We start from the raw sequence: 25,017 nt of genomic DNA on the forward strand, positions 1-25,017 counted from the left end.
AAAGGTACTACAAAAAGGCCTGTCCTTCTCTCCTAAACAAAAAATGGACAGATTCACCTGTGAAAAGGATCTCCATCTCTTTGTTAGGAAAATTCTTTTAAAACATTTTTTTGTGAATCAAGCCACAAACAGGGATGTGTTTAACTAATACATCCACTCAAAATATTCAATTAACGTCAGATGACCGAATGGCTATTGACATATTAGAAGAGTTGGAACAGGAGGGTAATCCTCTGAATGTGAATATTCCGTTACCATATGATTACAGAAAAATAAAAAGGAAATCTACCTTCTTTCCAGACTTTAAAATTTGTCCGGCAGCAAAGGTGTTTCAGGATATGGTGTCCAAGGATTTGGACACATTATTTCAGACAATTGACCATCGATGTATTATCAATGATAATATTTCCAGGGGAGAAAGAAAAGCTCTACAGGAAATGTCAAAATGGCAGGATACCATAATTAAACCATCCGACAAAGGAGGGAATGTGGTACTATGGCCAGTGGAAATGTATTTGGATGAATTGAATAGACAGCTGAATGATAACAAATGTTATAAATGACTGATATTTAATCCCACACAGAATTTTATGAACCAATACAATAATCTGATTTCACAAGCCAAAAAAGATGGAATTATCAATAAACAAGATGCTGATTTCCTTACAGTCGACAAACCTAAAATTCCTACATTATACTTGCTGCCCAAAGTGCATAAAAACGATACTATCCCACCAGGTAGACCCATTGTATCCAGCATGAACAGTTTAACTGAGAACGCAAGCATATATATTGATCAACATCTTCACAAGTACGTTCTTACATTACCATCATATGTTAGGGATACAATGGATGTACTAATTAAATTACAGTATTTAGTAGTCAATCCAGGAACATGGCTAATATCCTGTGATATTGAGAGCTTGTATACAAGCATTGGACATGATAATGGCATAAAAGCAGCCAAATATTTACTTGATATGGGAATTCAAAGTGAATTTAATGATTTTTTAATATCACTACTAGATTTTGTATTAAAAAGGAATTATTTCATTTGTATCGAACAGTTCTACCTCCAGGTTAGAGGAACGGCTATGGGCACAGCTTGTGCCCCGACGTATGCCAACCTCTACCTGGGATGGTGGGAGAAAGAATTTGTGTTTAAAGAATCCCATGATCATTATACCCAACATATTCTATTGTATCTTCGATACATAGATGATGTACTTATACTCTGGGATGGGGAGCAAGATCTATGTCAAGAATTTATACAAATTCTAAATACCAACAAATTGAATCTTAGATTGACTATGGAAATGAATCAAGCTGAAATCAACTTCCTAGATCTGACCATCAGTATAGGGGATGATGGAATAATTTCCACTGACATCTATCGAAAAATTACAGCCACAAATAGTCTATTGCACAGCCATAGTGCTCATTTACCGGCAACCATTAGAGCTATTCCTAAAGGGGAATTATTGCATGCTAAACGCAATTGTTCAGAAGAAACTACCTATGAATATAGGAATAAACTTATTAGCGATAGACTGAAAAAACGAGGCTACAGTGGCAGGATGATAAAAAGAGCCAGTAAAGATATTAAGAACTATCCTCGAGAATCACTCCTCATACCCAAGGTTATACATCAGAAGGATGAACCTATCAGATATATTGGTACATATAACAATCAATGGAGGGAAATAAATACTATTCTTCAGAAACATTGGCAGATTTTATTTACAGACAAGGATCTAGCCAAATGCCTACCAAAAAGGGTACAATCTAGTTGGAGAAGATCGCAAAATATAAAAGACCATTTGGTACATAGCCATTTTTCTAACAAAATGAAAAAATCCATATATAAGAGAAGAGGATCTTACCAATGTAAGCATTGTAAGGCATGTCAATATATGGTAACACGAGAATTTTTCCACGACAGATATAACAAGAAGTGGAATATAGAAGAATACATAGACTGTACAGCCACTGGTATAATTTACCATTTACATTGTCCCTGCGGAAAAAGTTACGTAGGGAAAACAATGAGACAACTTAAAGTTCGGGTATTAGAACATGCAGGATCCATTAGAAATGCTAAACAGGATTTAGAACGCTTTCTCCAGTAGCCAAACATTTCCTCAGATACCATGGAGGCAATCCCAAAGGAATGACCGTATATGGTATGAAGCAAATTAATTTAGGGATTAGGGGAGGAAATATTGATCGTGAACTCCTTAAGTGGGAGGCCAAAATGATTTTTAGTATGGATTCTATTTCCCCAAGAGGAATGAATGAAGGGAATAGTTACTCAGCTTTTTTGTAAGAATGTGTATATTTCATCATCATCTCCAAAGGTTTGAATTGGAGTTCATCATTGGTCAGAACAAGGACCAGAATATCTCTAGTAGTTAAGATAGGGTGTTATGAGGTCATTAGATTGACTCTCTATATGTCCTATCCAACTATATATCCATCCATCCTCTACCAGTGGAACTAATTATGGAATTTAAACTATTTTTAGATGTGATTCACAATAATTGGATCTATTGTTAACAGATATCATCCATGACAATAGTATCATTATTGTTTTTGATTGTTATATGTATGAGAATGAGCACATTATATTTTGTATATTTTTTATATATTTTTACATATAAGCACTATTAATATTTAATAGACGATACCAATAACATACACTAAGTTAGGTTATTTTATAGGTATATATTACCTATATCTTACACACTTATTTTAGGTAGCACATGAATTTATATATATTTGTCACTCACGATAGGTACTATTTATAGGCTGTTTTTGTTGTTTAATACACATTGATTATTAGTTTTTTATGAACATGACATTGGTTTGGCACTTTTTATTTTTATTTTTACACATTTTTCACTGTCATATATTGTATTTCTCAGTTAATTTATTGTATCATATTTACATTTATTATTTTTTCACTAATATTTTTGGCTTGAATAGATTTTTTATCATTGAATAATATTTATTTATTGATATATAATTTTTCTATATTTTATTTTGATCACTTATTACTGGATATTAGATTTATTAGTATGGATGTATTGATTTGTAATAAAAATGTATATGTGGAGGAGAATATAGAATTAGTAACTACTAATCGTCAAGTTTAATCGATAGACTATTTTTATATTTCACATTTCTTGCGGGGAATATACTTAATTAATATGCTTTCTCTCTTGCATTCAGAATATCTATATTAATGGTTACTTGGTCTGATTCAGTGGAATGCACCTGATTGAGATTGACATGTGACTGGAAGAATGAATTTGGATTGGCCAAACACATGTATATGAGAACACCAGACAGGGCAATCTGGTTAGCCTTGATAAAGCTCTTTTCAGCAAAACGCGCATTGGCGGCAGGTCCCGCTGTGTGACCTTATGTTTACTTAGATTAATAATGATATATGTGATGCCTGTTGAATCATTGTGATCTATCATATAGGATTAGGCTAGATGCTATGAACAGTTGATATGCACGATCATGCAGGATACTTAATTGTGCTGAACTCATAGACTGTGTTAGCGTCCAGGAAACATCCATTTCCATGCCCATTGTCTGTGGCTAATTTACTGCAGCATACAACCAATACTTATTTTTACTTACTTACCCTTTATACTAATCTATGCGCAGTGTTAACACACGTTTGGGAATGTACTGAGGATTAATATATGGATGCTGTCTACCTTATATTATATACGCAGCACGAATCTTGCCGCTTTGTTGTGTCTAGCAACATTGTATCAAACATTATAATATATCAAGCCGTTTTACAACTGAACTACACTTACTGATACAATAAGGAGAGTCCATCTATATTGAGAGACAGAATGTGACTGTGATTATTTATAGAAAATTAATTTTGTATTATCTATTGCACACAGCCACCTCTCATATGAATAATATCTGATTTATTCAATAAAGATCATCCAACGGATATGATTTATCTATATGAATTATTTCCATGAATTATTGTTTATGTGGAATATTCGATATGATATAATAAAGTGTTATCATGTAGTTAGTGGTAATATCTTCATTGATATACTTATTTCGGCTTTAGTATTATCCTATGATTTAAACCATGACAGGAATACAATCACTATATTCGACCATGTGGCAATAATCCACATGAAGAGCTATATTTAGATTTCCATCTGATTATATCTATACATTGAGAGTGGGACCAATAACTACATTGTTGTCTACATTACATATTATAGAGATATTGATACATAGTCCCTCTCATAATTTCAGATGAATCATTCATTTATTGTATATCCATCACACAGCGGGACACCAAGTGTTTTTCATTGACACTTTTTTATTGACACATTTTCAATGATCTAATCCACACGATATATGTCTGTCTATAGTCTATGTATCTGTTTCTTTTTAATATTTCGCTGTTGATTTTTTAGTCATTCTATTTCTACACGAATTAAAAGTTACGTTTTAATCATTCCATGTGCGCCTGTAACAGACATTCTTTTTCTTCTATATATTTGGATATGTTCAGCATTGTCATCAGGCTGCACCCCCTACACTAATAAGATATTATCATTTATATTTATTGACAACTTGAAATATATGGGGTTATACTAATATTATATATATTATTTTTACTAACTAGTGCAGTATTTCCCTTGGCTTCTTTTTGTGTCCCTAAAATAGGAAGCAAGATCTTGTGCACAGATAGTAGCAGGTGGTTTGGGTGATGGAGGGGTAAAAAGCAGTTTAAATGTATTAAAAAGTCGGTTGGGGTTAGAGGCTTGAGCAGAGATTAGAGATTGGAAATATCTTTGCTTGGCAGTGTCCAGAGCAGTATGATAAGAGTTGTAGATAGTCTTATATGTGAGGAAGTCACTTGGAGTATGAGACTTTTGCCACTGACGTTCAACTTTACGCAAGAGTTTTTGTAGATACCTTGTTAAGCTAGAATGCCACGGTTGACGTCTAACTCTACATGGTGTGTGATGGGTAGCTGGAGCTACTTCATTGAGGGCTTTTTCTAGAATCTGGTTTAGGTGTGATGCAGCAGTCTCAGGAGAAGTGAATGTAGAAATTGGTGAAAGTTGTTGTTGTAGAGAGGTAGATAGTTGTTGAAGGTCAATGGCATTAATATTTCTGCAGGTTTTAGGTTTAGGTTTGGTTGATTTCAATGACTTTGATGTAATGGAGGAGAGTGTGCTGGTGGTAAGGTTGTGACCTGAGAGAGGGAAAGGAGCATTAGTGAAATCAGAAACTGATCAGAGTCTGGCCAACCCATGAGGCCACTCCCCTGTTTTGGGCACGCATCTTATGTCACTATTTGCAAAATAGCGGTGGCGGGGGGCATTGATATTCTTTCTGGCCCAGGGCGCCAAAAAGTCTGGTTACAGCTCCGCTTAATAGGGAGGAGGTAATGTGATAACTGTGCATACCAGATCATCCATTGCAGCTCTTTCCACATCTAGTGCATAATACATTGCTGACTTGCGCCATTCCCCTTTGTTATAGGTGCAGGCAAGTGACACTTCCCTGGCTTATTCCTGAAGACATGTGATCGCTGTTATCACATTGGTGGTCTGCTTGTATTGGGGTTACCTACAATTTATAAGCTTTAGTCTGACTGCAGATAGTTGGCAGACTATTAGGCTCAATACCTAGCTCCAGCATTCTGTGATCTCTACTGTGTTGCTCCTGTGTTTGACCCAGCTTGTAACTGACTCGTCTTGACTATATCCTTATAGCTTATCTGGTACCTTCCAGTGTTCAACTTCTGACCTAGACCATGACTCCTCTCAGCATTATTCATTTTGCTTGGCTTTGTTGGTGACTCTACCTTGTATACTTACTGTGGCTTATACGAGATCTCAAGTGTATGAGACCACAGCTTGCTATCTTCCTTTAATCTATCTATCTTTCCATCTATCCATCACACGTGTAACCAGAACTAGGGGTCGTGACTTGTGTACCTGTTGCAGTGAAAATTAAACCTCCATGCTGGGTCCCTGATAAATAAAAATGGTGCACTAGACTCTGTGCTCTTGTTACTGTGAGAGCATGCACAGGCTGAATCCATAACTTCCTGTATTAATGTGACATTTTCACAGTTCACCTCCCTTTTATTGCCTTGAGTTAATACCTGCAGTTATCCCCACAGAAGTTGTTACTTCTTCAGTGTGCTTCCCCTTTATCTCTCAGAGCCTCTGCCTTCTGGCCAGGACAACTGCCTTGTTCTTCAGCCCCTCACTTCTCTGCCATCAATGCCCCCATGTCCAGAGCTACTGCTCCTGCTGAACCACCTGCCATTACAGTACTTATAGTACTTTGTGTGCCTTCCAAAGCAATGCTGCTATCTACAGGTGCTCAGGTTATTTCATTATATAGAATCTGTAATTAATTTGTCCACTGAGATTCCTGATTAATGAAGGTCAGTTCTACTACTCTTTGTCAGAGTTCAGCCGGGGATCGGCCGTCCCTTACCGTCCCGCCGGCTTCCTCTGACTTCCCGGGCAGTCGGGCGGCTGGCGCGGTGACGTGGGAGGAGCTGAGCATTCACCCTGTAGCTGTGGTGTCAGGTGACCCGGTGAGCGGGGATCGCAGTTTCCATCATGGGTGCCGCCGTGACACTTTCCCTATGTCAGTACTTCCTTCCCTGAGTGGCCCAGCTGGTCAGCTGATGCTGTGGGCCTATCAGCAGGCTTCCAGGGGTATAGATCCAGCTCCTGTGCTCCAGGTAGTTGCCTGAACAATCATTGTCGCCGCTAGTGTAACTAGAGGAGTCTCGTTCCAGGTTCCCGTGCTTCCAGTGTGTTTCTTCCAGAGCTTCTGAGCTATCTCATCACAGTGCCTTTACTATCAGCAGCCTGTGTGAAAGCTAACCTCCATCTCTCCACAGTGCCTTTACTAATCAACAGCCTCTGTGCAAGTTTAACCTCCATCTCACCACAGTGCTTTTACTAATCAACAGCCTGTGTGCAAGTTAACCCTCCATCTCACCACAGTGCTTTTACCATCACAGCCTGTGTGCAAGTTAACCCGTCGTCTCATCGCAGAGCTTTTACCATCACAGCCTGTTTGCAAGTTAACCCTTCATCTCATCACAGTGCTTTCACCATCACAGTCTGTGTGCAGGTTAACCCTTCGTCTCATTGCACCCTAGTGCATGATCTCCGGCCGGCAATCCGGTATATACTTCGTGGGATATCCAGCTGTTACCTCAGCCTACCAATAATTCTCCACACCTCTCTAGCCAGCACCTCAAGTGCCTTTCTCCAGCCAGGAGTTCTATCCCACTCCCCACGTGCCTATTCCAGGCATTACCCTTGGGCCATGGGTGTTTTTGATTCTCTTTTTTCCCTGCAGGCCTTGGTCACCAAGTCAAAGGACCTCGACCTGCTTACAGGGAGCCGCACAAGCCCATATCCCGCTTGGAGGGATCACTGGCGAACACCTTGTGAGTTAGACTCTGCACCATTGACTAGGTCTAGCCAACAACCAAAGACTTGTGGATGCGGAGATCATACGTCCAGGCCCCTCGCCCTCGCCTCCTCCCGCAGCCTCAGACCTCGGCTTTCAAAAACCTGCCTCCCAGCGTGACACTCTTTCAGCACAGGTTTATCAGTTAGGCACAGTTTCATATTGGGTATTTGTGCTTGGAAGGTGGTACATACGTAATCTCAATTGGGGCTCATACAACTTTGTTTGAAAGCATTATGTGAAATTAATTTTGACACAATCTTAAACGTAATATATATATTTTGGGGGCAGCAGGTTAGTACAGAATTCTCTTAGCAGCTGCTCTGAAATGTTGTAGTTTCCTGCACCTTGTAATAGTGTTTACACTGCTGAAGTCCTACTCCTCTTAGTACTGACAGATCACAAATAAGTATGCACTGAAGAAACATACTCACAAACCTTTTTTTTTCTTTACTATTGTTATATATTACCCATACCCCTCTCTTGCTTGGATTTCTGGGGAAGATGGTGGACTTCCAGGTGTGGAAGGTTTGCAGTTGATTTTGACAGAGTTGCATTGTTTTATTGTGATTTGGCAGAAGGATGTTTTAACAGGCCTCAGATCAACTGTGGTTTCTTTGCAATGGTGGAAAGCATTAACCAACAGGTAGCTTAAAATAAAGCAAGATCAAATTTGGCCTGAGGTTTATAAACAGATTTTTTTATTTGGCAATTTGCTTGTTGTTTAAGACAGGGAGCTAAATGTTACTGGAGATGTTTAGATTGTTGTCTCATATTTATTTGGATTATTTATGGTAGTTGTTATAGAGCAGTTATAGTTGAGATTGGCTGTGTTGCTCTCCCTCTTGGTTCCTGGTGCCATCCATAATCATGTTGTTATTTTCTTGTTTGGGCTTGGGCTCCTTTTGGCCTTTAGTCCTGTGGTGCTAGGAGTCACGACTTGGCTCTGGGGATCTTCAGTCAATGGATTGGTGTCACAACCTGGGCCGTGAGATTCCAATCTGGGGACTGGGACTAGAGCGAACCAGGTGGAGATGCAGCAGATAAACACTGGTGGGTGTTGGTAGTGACTAAAACAGGGAATACTTGAGAGTATAGGTAGCACACAGGAGAATATCAGTGGTGACCAATGCTAATAACACTGGAGAGTATCGGTAAGAATATCACTGGAGAATGTCATGTAGAGAATATCACATAGAGAACATCACTGGAGAATGTCACTTAGAGAATATCACTGGGGAATGTCCTGTAGATTATGGGTGAGAACCTGTCACAACTCTGGCTAGTTTGTCTCCTTTTGCCTTGAGACTCACCCCTGTCGGCTGTCCCGTGGATTTGTATATGTGCTTCGCCTGGGAGATCTCTCCTGATCATGCTGGCTGCAACACTTCTGTGTATGCATTTGGACTGAGCTCTCCTTTCCACATTGCTTATTCACCTGGATCCTTTCCTGTCTGTGAACACTGCTAGCCTTGATTGGAATCGCAGGTGTAGGTCTGACTCAGTCCTGCAGAGATGATTGCTCTCTCTGCATGTTGTGCCCTCCACCACTCAGAGTGCTACTACCAGACCACTTGATCATATCCACCAATTCCTGTCAGACCCAGGGTATATACATCCTCCTCTGATAGCATTCTGGGCCTGAACATCTCGTTAATTCCCATGGTGTATAGTTTGTGCTACTTCTGAGTACAAGGGTATCCCAGGCTCCTGCTCCTACTGGTTCCTAGATCAGTTCATCCAGCAACCCTGCTAACCGCAATACCTGGTATATCCAGCAATCCTGCTAACCGCAATACCTGGTATATCCAGCAATCCTGCTAACCGCAATACCTGGTATGTCCAGCAATCCTGCTAATTGCAATACCTGGTATATCCGGAAATCCTGCTGGCAGCAGTACCTTACATGTCCAGAGATCCTGCTGTGGCATCACCTGTGTTCCTGAGCTCCCCGTGTGAAACCTTTCCTTCCTAGCACTACAAGCTCATTCCACGCTACTTTAGTTTGGAGCCAGTTTCAAGTTCCAAGTTCATTCCATGCTACTCCTCCAGTCCGGAGTCAGATCCAAGTTCCAAGTTACGCATTCCACTCTACTCCAGTCCAGAGTCAGATACAAAATACAAGTTCCAAGTTACCCATTACAGTCTAGTCCAGTCCGGAGTCAGATCCAAGATCCAAGTCCCAAGTCACCCATTCCACTCTACTCCAGTCCGGAGTCAGATCCAAGATCCAAGTCCCGAGTTACTCTTTCCACTCTACTCTAGTCAAGAGTCAGATCCAAGTTGCCCATTCCACATTACTCCAGTCCGGAGTCAGTTCCAAGTTCATTCCACGTTACTCCAGTCTGGAGTCAGTTCCAAGTTCATTCCACATTACTCCATTCCGGAGTCAGATCCAAGTTCCAAGTTACCCAATCCACGATACTCCAGTCTGGAGTGATATTCCAAGTCCATTCCACGATACTCCAATCCGGAGTGATATTCCAAGTCAATTCACACTGCTCCAGTCTGGAGTTAAGGTCCAAGTTCATCAGTTCAATTCACATTGATCCAGTCCGGAGTCAAGTTCCAAGCTCACCAGTTCAATTCTCATTACTCCAGTCCAGAGTCAAGTTCCAAGTTCACCAGTTCAATTCTCATTATTCCAGTCTGGAGTCAAGTTCCAAGTTCACCAGCTCAGTCCACGTTACTCCAGTCCGGAGTCCAAGTCCAAGTTCTTTAGTCCGATCCACATTATTCCAGTCCAGAGTCAAGTTCCAAATCCTTCAAAGTCAAACCTCATTACTCCTGTCTGGAGATCCAGTACCAGTTCACTTAAGTTTCAAGTCTACAGTTTCTTTTCCAGGTTCAGCGATTATTGGAAGACTCTTTCCTTCAGTCTATTCAGCAAATCTTCTGGCTGGTCCCAGTCTGGTTCCTCCAAGTCACCTACTGATATCCTGTCCAGTTCAGCAAGTCTTCCTGCCGGTCCCGGTCCGGTTCCTCCAAGTCTTCTACTGGTTCCACTCCAATGTTACAAGTTTCCTGTTCCTGTCATTTATCACCAAAGGCAGTTCTCATTGCTATACAATTATTTTGCAAATAGAGCTATTTACCTCAACCATGGTTCCAGTCAAGCCGGTCTCCGCTGAATCCACTTCAACACCTGAGTCAAGTAATTCTCAGACTCCAACCGTGACAGAACCGATGTTGAATGTCCTGGAGAATATTAGTGAGAACTGATGTTGGTGAAATTGTAGAATTGTCAATAGTGACTGATGGTGATTATACTGTAGATTTATTGGTAGAGTATCACTGAAGAATGTCACTGGAGAATATCACTGAAGAATATCACTGAAGAATATCACTAGTGAATTGCACTGGTGATTAGCAGTGAAGAGTAACACTTGTGATTTGCACTGGTGATTATCACTAAAGAGTAACACTGGAATCACACTGAGGAAAAGTACTGCAGACAATCACTGAAGAATATCACTGGAGTTAGTTCTGCAGAATGTCACTGAAGAATATCACTGGAGATCAGTACACAGAAATAGCATTAAAGTATATCACTGGAGATCAGTACACAGAAATAGCACTGAAGTATATCACTGGAGATCAGTACAGATAAATAGCACTGAAGTATAACACTGGAGATAGTCACTGGAAGTATTCGGGACCTCATTCAGAGTCGGTCGTTGCGGCCGCACGGTCATACGCCACCGATGTTCGCTAAACTGCGCATGCATAAAATTCGCAATGCGCATGCGCAAATTAGCTGTTATGATCAGAAATATCTCTCTCCTTGAACTTGGCCAGGTTGTTAGTTTGAGTGACAGTGACAGTGCTGCTCCCTCCCCTCCCCCCAAAACGGCCACAGCCTGTCAATCAGGCTGCGGCTCAGGGAGCACTGAGACTGGGATCGATGGACCCATTCTACACACGCACAGAAGGGGTCCTGCAAATGCGCAGATGCCCCATCATCGTATATGTATGTAAACCATCAGGTTTACTCAGAGTCAGCCCTAGCCTAATTCGTGCCCTAAGCAAGATTTTGACTCATGCCCCCTTTGTGGGATCCTGAATAGGGGGGTGCCCTCAAGGAAGGTGTCGTGGTCTCACTGTGCTGTGGCATCTTCCACCATTGTGCTGTGCTCCCATCCCATGAAGCCTCATTTCCCCCCATATGTCTCTCCAACCTCAGCCCATCATATTCTTTCTTGTGTAAAAATAATTCTAATAAAACATTTGCCTTTTTTCTTCAACACTGTGCTTCTTCTGTCTTCTCCAAGGGAACTCCTTTTCAGGTTCTTGATGTTCCTCTCTATGTGTCAGGCTCCTCTTCAGCTGTCCACCATTACAGAGCCATTAGTGCAGTGCATCAGACATTCTAAAGGGCACATTCTCCTTCACAGCACAGCACCCCAGACTCTCTTCTCACAGCCAGACCCGGTGACAGAGGCAGTCCAGGGGTACAACTGTACCGGACCACGAGGTCCATGGGGGCCCCGAAGTGTGCCACTGCCTGTACTGCTGCTGCAGTGTTCAGCAGGCATGTACGGGGCCCCTGCTGATCGGAATCAGTATGATATACCACCGGCTGCATGGAAGCCCGACAGGGGTGAAGATCCCAAATCTAAAAAAGGTAAGTAAAACTAACTCTATGCTACCCTCTAACCCTAGCCCCCCCTAAGTGCTTAAACCTAACCCCCCTTCCCTGCAGCCTAAACCTAAGTTTCCCAGGGGGGTGGTTCACCCTAACCTCCCCCCCAGAGGTGCCTAATCCTCCCTACCCTTAGCCTAACTCTTACCCTCCCAGGGGGGTGCCTAACCCTAAGTCCCCCACTGTGAGCTCCTAACCTAACCCTCCCCCTCCACGGCTGTCCGTGCTTGGCTTGCCTTTGATCGGTATGCCGGGTGTCGGGCTCCCGGCATAGGTCTAATGACAGGCGTCGGGATCTCGACGCCTGTCATTAGTACTTTGCTGGGATTAGACAGTCGGGATGCCGATGATCGGCATGTAGATTGTCGGCATCGCAACTGCATACCCTACTGATCACTGCAGCAGCAAGTCCAGTGGGGGCCTGGGAGCAGGGTGCCATCTGCCACCTGGCCGGGAGACATTGCCTGCAGCCGCATGCTGCATAAACTAGCAGGGCTGGCCACTTACTTACTATTGCTGCTGCCCAGCTTGGTGAAGCTCAGCACTGTGGTGGAAGTGGGGCTGATGCCTGATGACCCCTCGAGATAGAAGCAGTCATTAGGTAGCTCCACACCCACCACAGTGCTCTGCCTCTCTCCAGTCCTGCCCAGCAGCAGCAGCAGTCAGGACTCTGCAGACACTGCCCAGGAAACTCCAGGTAAGTGCAGCCCGGGAGGAGGGACGGTGATACAAAATGTGGGCTAGGATTGTGAAGCACAGTGGGGGATGGGAGAGCACAGTATGAGAGAGGATGGGAGAGCACAGTGTGAGAGGGGGGATGGGAGAGCAGTGTGGGATGGGTGGAAAGCACAGTGTGAGAGGGGAGATAGGAGAGCAGTGGGGGATGGGATAGCACAGTGTAAGGGGGGATGGGAGAGCACAATGTTAGAAGGTGGATGGGAGGGAACAGTGTGGGATGGGGGATGGGAGGGCACAGTGTGGGATGGGGGATGGGAGAGAACAGTGTGAGAGGGATGGGAGAGCACAGTGTGGGATGGGAGAGCACACTGTAGGATGGGGATGGAAGGGCACAGTGTGGGATGGGGATCACAATGGGGAATAAGGAGAGCACATTGTGGGATGAGGTAAGTATGAGAGAGTATAGTGTCAGATGGGGGAGCACAGTGAGATATGGAAGCACAGTGTGGGATGGCGAGCTTATGTGAAAAAAAAAAAAATATATATATATATATTATGATAACTTGGGGGTAATTAGCTCAGCAGAGAGTGGATTGGTGCAGTGTTTAGGTGCTTAATGATGGTCCACATATAGCTTTCAAGTAAATAAATGATGCTGTATTTTCCAGCATGGAAAGTCAGGAAACAAACAGAAAATAATAAACAACCTAGCCCCTATTTAGGGCGTCTAACTCACTTCTTGAACCTTCTCTATAAGGGTGCAGCTAGTCTGCCAACACAGTCTCTGTGATTGGTGGTCCTTCCTGCCACATGCAGGCTGGACACTGGCCTCCTGACCTGCAGCTTCACTGCTTTATGGTCACACAGTCTGAGAGTTTTGTGGTCCCCCCTGCCTCCTGCAGGTACAGACCCAGGCCTCCTGGCCCCCAATGGCTCGCTCAGCTTCACTGGGCTCTCTGGCTGCCACAGTCTCACATAGACTGTCTCCCACAGCAGCCTGACTGGTCTGCCTTCTTATCAGCCCACACCTGAGCTCTCTCCACAAGCAGCACTTAGGCATCTTTCCAGAATCCTTTTCTCCTCTGTGTGGGCGGATCTCCCCTGCACCACACAGAATCTGCTGCTCACCAGTGCCATCTCTGGTGATACTGCTACTATGAATATATATATATATATATATATATATATCTTAGTCCATGGTTCTCGGCACTATCACCAAAATAAAATAAGATTCAGGTGCCTTCCTAATTTTCAAATAAATTAGAGGTAAATATGGCAGGCGGCACTCAAATGGTTAACTGAAAAAATGACACGGAAACTCCGCAAGTCTTTGTCAACGTTTCAATTCCTCATTCTGAATTTTCATCAGGACATAATGTACAAAAAACATAGACACTTACCTATATACCCTCCACCAGACACCCAAATGTGAAGTGCTGAACGGACCTCGCATACTGACGCCCGTCCAAGCCGTCCAGAGACCAGTCACGGCGGGGCTGACATCATCAGTGGGGGTCCAGTTGCTAAGTGACAAATACCAACAACAAAAATCAAGAGAGCATAGAGGCTAGCACGTACCAGAACAAAGTCAAACGATCTGAGCAGTCAATATATCATAAGCACAACTCTAAATGCAGTCGAGACAGTTGAATCATGTCAGCAATACCTTGCAAATTGCTGACATGATGTCACTTAGCAACCGGACCCCCGCTGATGACATCAGCCCCGCCGCGACTGGTCTCTGGACGGCGTGGACGGGCGTCAGTACGCGAGGTCCGTTCAGCACTTCACATTTGGGTGTCTGGTGGAGGGTATATAGGTATGTGTCTATGTTTTTTGTACATTATGTCCTGATGAAAATTCTGAATGAGGAATTGAAACGTTGACAAAGACTTGCGGAGTTTCCGTGTCATTTTTTTAGTTAACCATTTGAGTGCCGCCTGCCATATTTACCTCTAATTTATTTGAAAATTAGGAAGGCACCTGAATCTTATTTTATTTTGGTGATAGTGCCGAGAACCGTGGACTAAGATATTTGGTATACACAATTGTGTATACTTTCTAAGGCACACTCCATTAAGTATATAATACTCATCTATAAGGACTCCAATTTGTGATTGATCTGTTTTACACACATGGTGTTTTTTGAAGGGGGCTATGTTGCAAAATACTTCACAAGCCAGTAATTTAGGATTACTTGAAGTGGATTTACCATTGGGAGATACCCATACATTTACGGATGAGAAGACTAATAGGTTTCTGATTACTGAAAATTTTGAAGCCACAGTAGGGGAAGACTCTGCCCAGCAGCATTATTTTGCTTTATTTAAACTCAAGAAACGTGAGCTGGACTATTACTTACATGGAGTAACTGTGTCGGATTACTTCAGAGAAAAAAGATACCTAGAGGCTTCCGATTTCATAATATTCCGACGATTGGAAGGCACAACTCTGAATTTTGTAGAAAGTGGGCCGCTATTCTAAATAAGGCATCTTTTGACCTGATCCTCTTGGTAATTGAGGAATCTACTAGATAACTGAATCTCATTAAAGAAAAGATTAGAGTATATGAAGATCAACATTTGAATACCCTAACGGAGGACAAGTCGTGTGATTGGTTGGAAAAATTATAACTTCAACTCAATAAATACAAAAAAGAGCTAATTCAATTCAAAAAGAATAAATTAGCTATTGTAAACCAAGACTACGAAGAAAAGCAGGTTTATACTTGGGCTACTAATACTTATAGAAGACCTAGAACCTTTAGGAAATTTGGAAAACAGCGTCTATACCCTTTTGATACGGATAACTCCGGGGAATCACTTACCTCACAAAGTGAGACGGAATGTGCTGGGGCAAGGGATATGTCAACAATTGCAGCCCCCCTTTAGGGGTAGCTACAAGGGCTTCAAGAGACCCCGTCAGGGATCCACTACTCGAAGGGGTGGACAATGTGCGAGGCAGAGGAAGGCAGAATTCAAGAAGGAGAAGGTGATATATAACCTCTCCAAAAGGATATTGACAGAGGATGAAAAAGAGGTATTACGAAAAGGCTTTAGTTTTGTGCCGACGAATACACATGACCGTTTTCAAAGTAAAATCGACCTCTGTAAGTTTAATCGCCAATTGAGATTAAAGGAATACTTTGGAAATCCTGAATTTCCGCAATATCAGTTGCCCTCTACTGTAGTAGAAATGAATATGTTTAAGTCTAAATCTGTCTTTGATCCTGTCTCTAGCAATAGCAACATCAAAGTTTATACTAACACGGTTCTGGATAAAATTGAGAAAGTAGAAGAAGTTGATCATCCTCATAATCTGACATATAATGAACGTGATGCCCTGAGAAAGTTATCCAGTTATAATGATGTGGTTATCCACCCTGCAGATAAGGGTGGGGGAGTAGTAGTGTGGGGTATAGAGGACTACAAAAGAGAGGCTTATCGCCAATTGGAAGATACCGCTGTGTATAAACATTTGGACAGTGATCCTACTAAAGCCTTTTATGAGGAACTGGAAGTCCTTTTGTCTAAAGCAGTGTCTGATAATTTAATTACAAATAAAATAGCTACATCGTTGCTTCATGAGGCACCAAGGGTCCCGATTTTCTACATGCTCCCTAAGCTGCACAAAGATAGTGTGCACCCCCCGGGCAGGCCGATAATATCGGCAAGGGATTCGCTGTATTATAATATTTAAAAATATTTGGATCGATATCTTCAGCCGGTAATTCAGAGTGAGAGAACCTTCTTGAAAGACACTACTATGTTTTTGAATAATTTAAAAGATTTGACATACTTACCCCCCAATTACTTTATGGTCACGGTGGATGTAATTAGCCTCTATACCAATATTCCCCACAACAGAGGTACAGAGGTATTGAGGCAATGAAATGGCTCATTACTAACAACAGTAAATATTGTGGTCCTGACACAGACTTCTTTATGGATTTATTACTTCTAGTCTTGATGAGAAACTTCTTCATTTTTAATGGAGAATTCTTCATTCAGCTCCGAGGATGTGCGATGGGGTCCTGTGTGGCCCCCGCATACGCGAATGCTTTTATGTTCTCTCTGTAGAAAGATCTATTTTTTCAAGACCCTGTAAATGCAGCTAAGATCATTTTTTACAAGCGTTATATAGACGACGTGTTCCTCCTTTGGATTGGGACAGAAATGGAATTCAGAGAGATGATGACAGTAATAAATCAAAATGACCCTAATATCAAATTTACGTTTGAGATTAGTAATGAATACGTCCATTTTTTGGATGTAGCGGTGACTCAGAAGGAAAGCAAAATCTGCACCTCTATTTACAATAAACCTACAGACTGTAACACATTGCTGGCTTGCGTCTAGTCACCAGGACTGCCATTCTCGCAGTTTGTGAGAGTTAGGCGCATTTGTGATGATATAGAGGATGAGAAAAAGCAAATGGACTTGATGTATAACCGTTTTTTGCAAAGGGGATACTCTACTATGGCCCTTATGTTAGCTAGGACTAAAGCTATGAATATACCTAGATCTCAATTACTGCAGAAAACAGCTGGACAATCTGATAAGAATTCAATTCTGTTTGCTAACCAATTTTCTACTGCAAGTATGGAAATTGTTAGGACAGCTAAAAGACTCTGGCCCCTGATTAATCAGGAGGATGATTTACCCTTGCTTAAAAATGCATCATTGGTTCCTTGTTACAAGAGGGCGAAGAACATTAAGGATTGGGTCGTTAGGACTGACATCACTGGATGGGACTCTAAGGTGAAAAAACAAAGTAACTTTTTAACAAAAAAACAGGGAATTATCGATGTCCTAATTGTACTACTTGCAGTTTTTTGGAGATTGGGGATTCATTCCCTCACCCCTTGACAGGGAAGAAAATACGGATACATCATGTTCTCACCTGCACAAGTAAATTTGTGATATATTTCATTCGGTGTCCCTGCGGATTTCTTTATATTGGAAAGACAATACGTCAATTTAAGGAGAGGATGGCGTTGCACAGGAGTGCAATCCGTTTGGCTATAGCTGGCAAGGCGTCTGACCAACCTGTGGCTAAGCACTTCAGAGATGCCAAACATAATCTGAGTTCGCTTAGATACAAAATGATAGACCATATCCCTGAGGATCACCGTGGGGGAGATAGATCTAAATTGTTGTTGCAAAGGGAAGCTCGTTGGATCCACAAATTGGAGACAATGAGTCCAAAAGGATTAAATGAGCAATGCTTACTTAGCTGCTTTATTTAAATTTGCATTTTGGGTATTTGAACATGCTTTAATACATTATTTTGATTACATAGTTTATTGTTTTCCTATGATGACATGTAGTTCTGTTATCTTTATAGTTTGTCTGATTTAACTGCTATTGGTAATGTGATAGTGATTTAAATGTGCTTTCTTATGTGCAATTTGCAAGGTATTGCTGACATGATTCAACTGTCTCGACTGCATTTAGAGTTGTGATTACGATATATTGACTGCTCAGATTGTTTGACTTTGTTCTGGTACGCGCTAGCCTCTATGCTCTCGATTTTTGTTGTTGGTATTTGTCACTTAGCAACCGGACCCCCGCTGATGACGTCAGCCCCACCGCGACTGGTCTCTGGACGGCGTGGACGGGCGTCAGTACGCAAGGTCCGTTCAGCACTTCATATTTGGGTGTCTGGTGGAGGGTATATAGGTAAGTGTCTATGTTTTTTGTACATTATGCCCTGATAAAAATTCGGAATGAGGAATTGAAACGTTGACAAAGAGTGCCGCCTGCCATATTTACCTCTATATATATATATATATATATATATATATATATATATATACTTATGCAAAGGAGCAAATACCAGTCCCTGTGCTGCTTAAGTTAAGTCCTTCGAGAATCGAGTAGCCGGCAGAGTCAAGCCAGCACTGAGAGACGAGAGGATGCGGCGCATGGCGAGCTGAGGAAAAGACACACAAGCAGAGACGCTGCAGCAGGCATATATAGAAGTGTGGGACATGGAGGGAAACTGGGGGCTCAGAGGTTCCCAGAAAAACCACATATAGCAATACCCCCCAACTGTCCTGCTTCTGGTGGGACAGTCCCACCTGCGAGTTGCAGTGTCCCGCGGTGGGGGGGAGTTGGGTAAAATCAATTTCACTGCAGTGGAGAGCAGCAGCGAATAGATGCTGTGCGGCATCTCTTCATCGTGTAGGGAGTGCAGACACAAGCAACTGCCCTGTTTCTGCCAGGGACCTTGGAATGGGGTGCCCCTAAAAGATTGGGCGTACCGGGCCCAAGTTTCTGTTGCCGGTCCTGCTCACAGCACCCCTCTCCCCTCACTGCACAGCACCTCTCACCCATCACAGTACAGCATCCCTCTACCCTGACTGTGCAGCACCACTGTCTTAGCACCCCTCACAAAGCACAGCACCCATCACCCAGCACAGCAACCCTCATCCAGCACCCCTCACACAGAACCCCTCTGCCCTCTCCTAGTATAGTACCCCTCACCAAGCAGCACAGGACACAGCCAGGGCTGCCATCAGAAATCATGGCGCCCGGTACCAATGAAAAAGGCAGGGCCCCCCACTGCCTTTGTTCTTACACACACACCCCCTTCCCAAAGTCCTGGTGGACCTCTGGAAATGTGTGTGTATGTGTGTACATATATACAGTATATATATACACACACACATATATAGTGAAACAGTAGATTTTGAAAAATGTAGAATATTTGCCTTTAAAGTTTACAAAGGAATAAAGGATTTTTTTTTTTTAAATGAGAACAGCCTAATGATCTACAACAGAAGACTGTACTTACCTGACATCCGGAGGTTTAGTTACTTATGTGGTGTGGAATACAGCAAGGACATGGCAAAGGGGCAGAGGCAAACATGTGGAGAGCACATCTTATTAAAAGGGACAGAGGGAGAGGCACACTTAGGTAAAGGAAACAAAGACGTTATGTGCGCTGATACCACTTCTCCCCTAAGTACAATCGGGGGTCTGGGCGGTAAATGCGCCCATCATTATCGACACTGCTACCTGCAAGATAGCAGAGCTGATAGCCTGGGCCATGTACCAACGGTCAGATCGCCTGACCGTTCGGCCCACTGTAGCTGCCGTTATCGACAGCTACAGCCTGGCACTGCCCTATCTCCACAGCAGGGACAGCGCTGTCCCTGCTGGGGCTTCTGCCAGCTCCAGGCTGCACGCGGGGATCTCGTGATACTTGCGAGATCCCGCGCATGCTCAGTGGAGCCGGCCGGGACAGGGACACAGCGCATCAGCACTAGGCTGACACGCTGTGGTCTCTAGCGGGTAGCGCCGGAGGGGGGAGTTAACGCTCCCCCTCTCCATGAGATGTTTTTACATCTCATCGGTAGTGCTACCTGCTTCGCCTTGGTAAAGAGGCGAAGCGGGAAGCGTTATAGCGGCACGTTAAGTGCCGCTATCATACATCTACCCCATAGATAGGAAGGGAGCAGAGTCAAAAATGGGATGCGGGAAGAGCAAGAGATATGGAGAGGGGGCAAAGATACAGGTATGGGGGCACAGATATGGAGACACATATGGGGAGAGTACAGAAATAGAGATTTGGGGAGGGGGGACAGAATCAGGATTCAGGAATAGCACGTGGCAGATTGTATAGGAGGGGAAGGGGCAGAGGAAGGATTCAGGTATAACAAAGCGGACAGTGAGGCAGATAGTATAGGAGGGGCAGAGGCAGGATTCAGGCATAGTACAGGGGACAGTGGGGCAGATAGTATAGGAGGGGGGAGAGGCAACTCTGTGTGTGTACCACAGTTCTCCCACATTGCCTTCCTCAGTGGCAGTGCAGTGCACACAATATCTGGCCAATTAGAGCAGGGGGGAGGAGAGAAGGAGAGCTGAGGGTGAAACAACTATGGAGGCAGAGGTGATTGGTGAAGTAACTTACAGTATTTGATGGGGTTCTGTCTGTGAGAGGGGGCCCAGTGCTCCTAACTTTATCATGTAAGTTGGTCCTCCTGCATCTGCTCCTGATTAAGCAGGACACTGGTGCCAGGTATGTGTGCGATGATCATACAGCACTGGCCGGAGAGTTCATTAATGATTGAGTCATCACACACTGATGAGTTGTGTGTGATGACTCATTCGTAGAACTCTCCAGTCCAGCCAGCACTTAGCAGCCTCAGCTATCCTGTATGAGGGTGATAAATCAGCAATTAACACTGCCTGCCGACGGCCGGGCCCCTCAGCTGTCCGGGACAGGTGCAGGAGTGCTGACTGTCCCCCCATGGTGACGGTCCTGGACACAGCAACATCAATCAACTCACACCTGGCCAGCACATAGTACTAGCACTCCTCACAGCAGTCAGCTCAGCAACCCTCACTACATGCTGAGCTGAATTTAACCAAAACATTTTTTTTACAACTTGGTTTTTAAAGCTGGCTGGCTGACTGCCTGCTTGTGCGTCTGCCCCTGCAGTTGTTCCAAGACCAGACTGGGCATTGGGCTCTTCTGGCAAATGCCAGAAGGGCCGAAGGCTTCAGGGCCGGCTCGAGGAGAGCAGAAGTGTCCCCGCCCTCCACCCCCGTTGCCACTGCATTTACTATTTACTATGTGTTCCATCTTGGAAGGGGCGGCGGCAGACAGTGATGGGCCGCTGCGCTCAGTTATGCTCGGCTGGGAAGAGATGGGGACGTGTCATGAGGCCAGGCCCCCGTGACTTGCGGCACGCCTCCTTCACACTTAACTTCGCCCCCTTTGTGAGCACGTGTGAACACACAGGACGGACTGCTAGGGCTGATCTACAGCCCCAGTGTGTCCCTGAGTTCTGAATCCTGACTAAGCTTTTTGGGGATGGCTGGCAGGATGCAGGGAGTCAGTGCAGGCCCAGTGTTGGGCCCATGGTTAGAGGAGCTGCTGCAGCCCTCCTCCAGTGGCCATTTTTGTCACTGCCCACTGCCCCCATTGTCTCTGCTCCCTGCTCCCGCTGATTGTATGAGCTGCCCAATTGGAGCTGAGCTGAGAGCTCCGATCACGGTATGCTAGCCAAAGCCCATCCCTGCCCTCTGTTTGCTGTCAGGTAGAGCTCCAATTGTGAATGTTGTGCAGTGGCAGTAGCCACAGTCTCTACCCAGCCAGCAGATTGGGCAGCAGATGCCCTTGCCTGCCCCAAATCACAGCCGGCCCTATGCTTGGAATGCCCTAGGCATTTGCCTAGTTTATATATGCCTATGGCCGGCTCTGGGTTTATTTACATATCTGAATCAGGCCCTCAGAGCATCATTCAGCACGGATCACAAGTCTGCAATAGTAAGCACCCGTTTGCTGTGAAATTATGCAAATGAATGCAATTGCAGTGCGATCGCAGCATTATACCAAGATGCCCCAAACTGTATAAAGTCGTCCACTTCCCATTACATACATCGGCAAGTCAGCAAAAACATCATAACATCAGACCCATACGCACATTTGTGGTTGAGCTGACCTGTCTCAGAAATTTCTAAGCTTCCTGTCGTTGTCTTGAGTTCAGGATGCATATGCCATCGTAGGGGCTTAATTATGCACGCCCCTGTAACAGTGTTCAAATGCACTGGCACACCTACATTTCTTTGACCACCCCCACTCTCCACCCACAAACGGCACTTTCTGTCAATCAGTTCGGGATGGGTCTGCGTAGCCACTGCGTTCGCATTCACGATTCAGTAACCGGTTCGCACACGCACACTGCGACTTGTACTCATGCGCACAGCGCAAATATCAGCCGGGTGCATCCGAATGCAGACTTACGATCCAAGCTGAATGAGGCCCTCAGTCCATAACGACAATATGAGTGACTTGTGTATGGATACAATCCACCACTATCAGTCCAAAGCAGCTGATTTACTCCAAAACTTACACATTGTATGTTATGCTGTCATATTTAGTTGTGCGTAGTAACCTGAGGACCTGATTCGCAGGTCGATGTTGGCCAAGTGCGCATGCGCACGAGGGAGCCGGCTCCGTCGTGCGCATGCGCGAGACCCGCATAGCGACTGGCAAGCCGTCGCTATGGGTCTCGCTACAAAGGGGGCGTGCTGTCGATGTTAAGTGACAGCACGCCCCCTTTGGTGGGCGTGCCGGGGCGTTGCTGCCCAGACGGAGACGTTCCCATGGGAACGCCTACCGTCTGGGGCCGGCCCCACTGACATCACAAAGAGCGTCCGGCTCTGAATCAGGCCCTGAGTTTGAAAGCCTGCCAATATTCACAATGAAAGAAAGTGTATCCATTATATTGTAATGTTTTTTTAGGATATTCAGTATGTTGAAAAGTTACATCCAAGCTACCCAAACATACCTCACATTGGTGTGTCTTTTCACATAAAGGTTATGAAAGTTATTTGTATTTTCCAGTTGTCCAGCCCTAGGTCCTTGCAGTCTCTGAATGATTTCTGATTTCATTTCCATAGCAATGTGGGCAGGAAGTAAGGAAAGAAGAAGGCGCTCCTACAAGATAAAAACATTAAGCAATATTTAAGTTTGCAAACTTCCTAGAATAGAAGAAAAAAGTTGCATATCTCACAAAGTTTTCTCAGAGATTACAGAAATATACTGTAACTAGTGTATTTTTAGCATGATCAGTACGGATGACGTAAGGATGAGGATGTCGACATTGTTAAAATGTTGGCATGCTTAGCATGTCTACATGGATGACATGTCGACCTAACGTCTCTGGTGACCCTGTGGTCACTTACCTGGTCCCAACGGCTGCAGGGGCTCCAGCAAAGCTTCTGGGTCCCGGCGTTTATGTGACCATCACTTTCACCACAGACCTCTGACGGAGCAGTGGTTTAGGTGAGTATTTTAGCCCTATCCATAATCCCTAACCCTCCCCCTAGTGCCTAACCAAACCTCCCCCTAACAGCCTAACACTAACCCTTTCAGAAGCGCCTAACCCTAGCCGTCAGCATTCTGTGAAAGTTTACATTTTATAGGGTGACATTTCAGATGTTGACATTGTGCACATGTCGACATTCTGAGGATGTCGACATGATGCCTGTCGACATGGTGGCCCATGTCACCATTCTAGTGTTGTTGATATTGTGATTATTGACTTTGTACTGTTAGAATCCATGCACATTGCAGACGGTTACCATGTCCTTTCCAAGTAAGTGACACAAACAATATGTTTAAGGTCAATGGGGGTCACTCAGACCCGGTCATTAGCGCCGATGCGCTCGGACCAGGTCGATGGCCCCCCACAGAGCATGCGCACGATGGCGCCGTCGTGCACATGCGTGAGACCCACTATGACCGACAGCGCTGGTCGTAGCGGATCTCGATCCAAAGGGGGGGAGCTGTCGATGTTGTTTGACAGCTCGCCCTGTTTGGAAGGCGGGCCGGAGGGGTGGCAGCCCAAACGGAGGCGGTCCCATGGGAATGCCTACCGTTTGGGGGAGGCCCCACTGACATCACTAGTGATGTCAGTGGAGAGCTTCCGGCTCTGACAGAGCCAGAAGCTCTCCGGGGCTTACGACAAGTGAGACCCTACCCTACGCTCGCTCTGAATCAGGGCCGTCCCTCCTCCTTTTTGGAGCGGCCTCCTGGCCACTCGCATAGCTGTGGGTGACCACCCACAGCTATAGCGAGTGGCCAAAATGATGGTCGCGATGGTCAAGACCATCGCGACCATCGGGCTTGCGACGAGACCATAAGGTAGGGTCTCGCTGCCGCAAGCCCTAGAGTGCTTTTGGCTCCATCAGAGCCAAAAGCACTCCCACTGACATCACTAGTGATGGGAACGCCTCCGTCTGGGCAGCCACGCCCACCGGGGCACCATCGACAGCCCCCTTTGGTGCGAAACCCATAACGACGGCTTGGCCGTCGTTATTCGGGTCTCGCGCATGCGCACGACAGAGCCGCCTCCGTCGTGCGCATGCGCACTTGGGCAACATCGACCCTCTTTCGAGCGCTCAGCGCTCGCAAGCGGGTCTGAATCAGGTCCTAACATGGGAAGAAAAACATTGATGCTCGGCAAACATCGACCATGGATATCCATCCCTAGGAAGCACTGGCTAGAAGGATGAGTGCTACAAGAAAATGGCTGCTCTAGCACACTGATGGCTCCTGTACGTGGGTAAATGTGTGATAAATTACAGGCAATTTGTACCAAAGGAAGTGTGCTGATTTACTGGAGATGTGTGCTCATTTACCAGGCTTGTGTGTTACATTACAGGGCATGT

At 44.5% G+C, this 25,017-nt stretch overlaps 1 protein-coding gene across 1 annotated transcript in view; it reads right to left on the bottom strand.

Moving 5' to 3' along the window:
- ADCY2 (adenylate cyclase 2) overlaps positions 1-25,017 on the bottom strand; it is a 1,382,785-nt gene that overhangs the window by 637,909 nt on the left and 719,859 nt on the right. The window contains exon 5 of the mRNA XM_088442287.1: positions 23,133-23,281. Coding sequence (XP_088298413.1) covers positions 23,133-23,281 — 149 coding nt within the window. The remainder of the gene's footprint in view (positions 1-23,132; positions 23,282-25,017) is intronic.

Source organism: Taudactylus pleione, unplaced genomic scaffold, assembly GCF_031769625.1.
Source record: "Taudactylus pleione unplaced genomic scaffold, aTauple2 ptg000309l, whole genome shotgun sequence".
Taxonomy (NCBI): domain Eukaryota; kingdom Metazoa; phylum Chordata; class Amphibia; order Anura; family Myobatrachidae; genus Taudactylus; species Taudactylus pleione.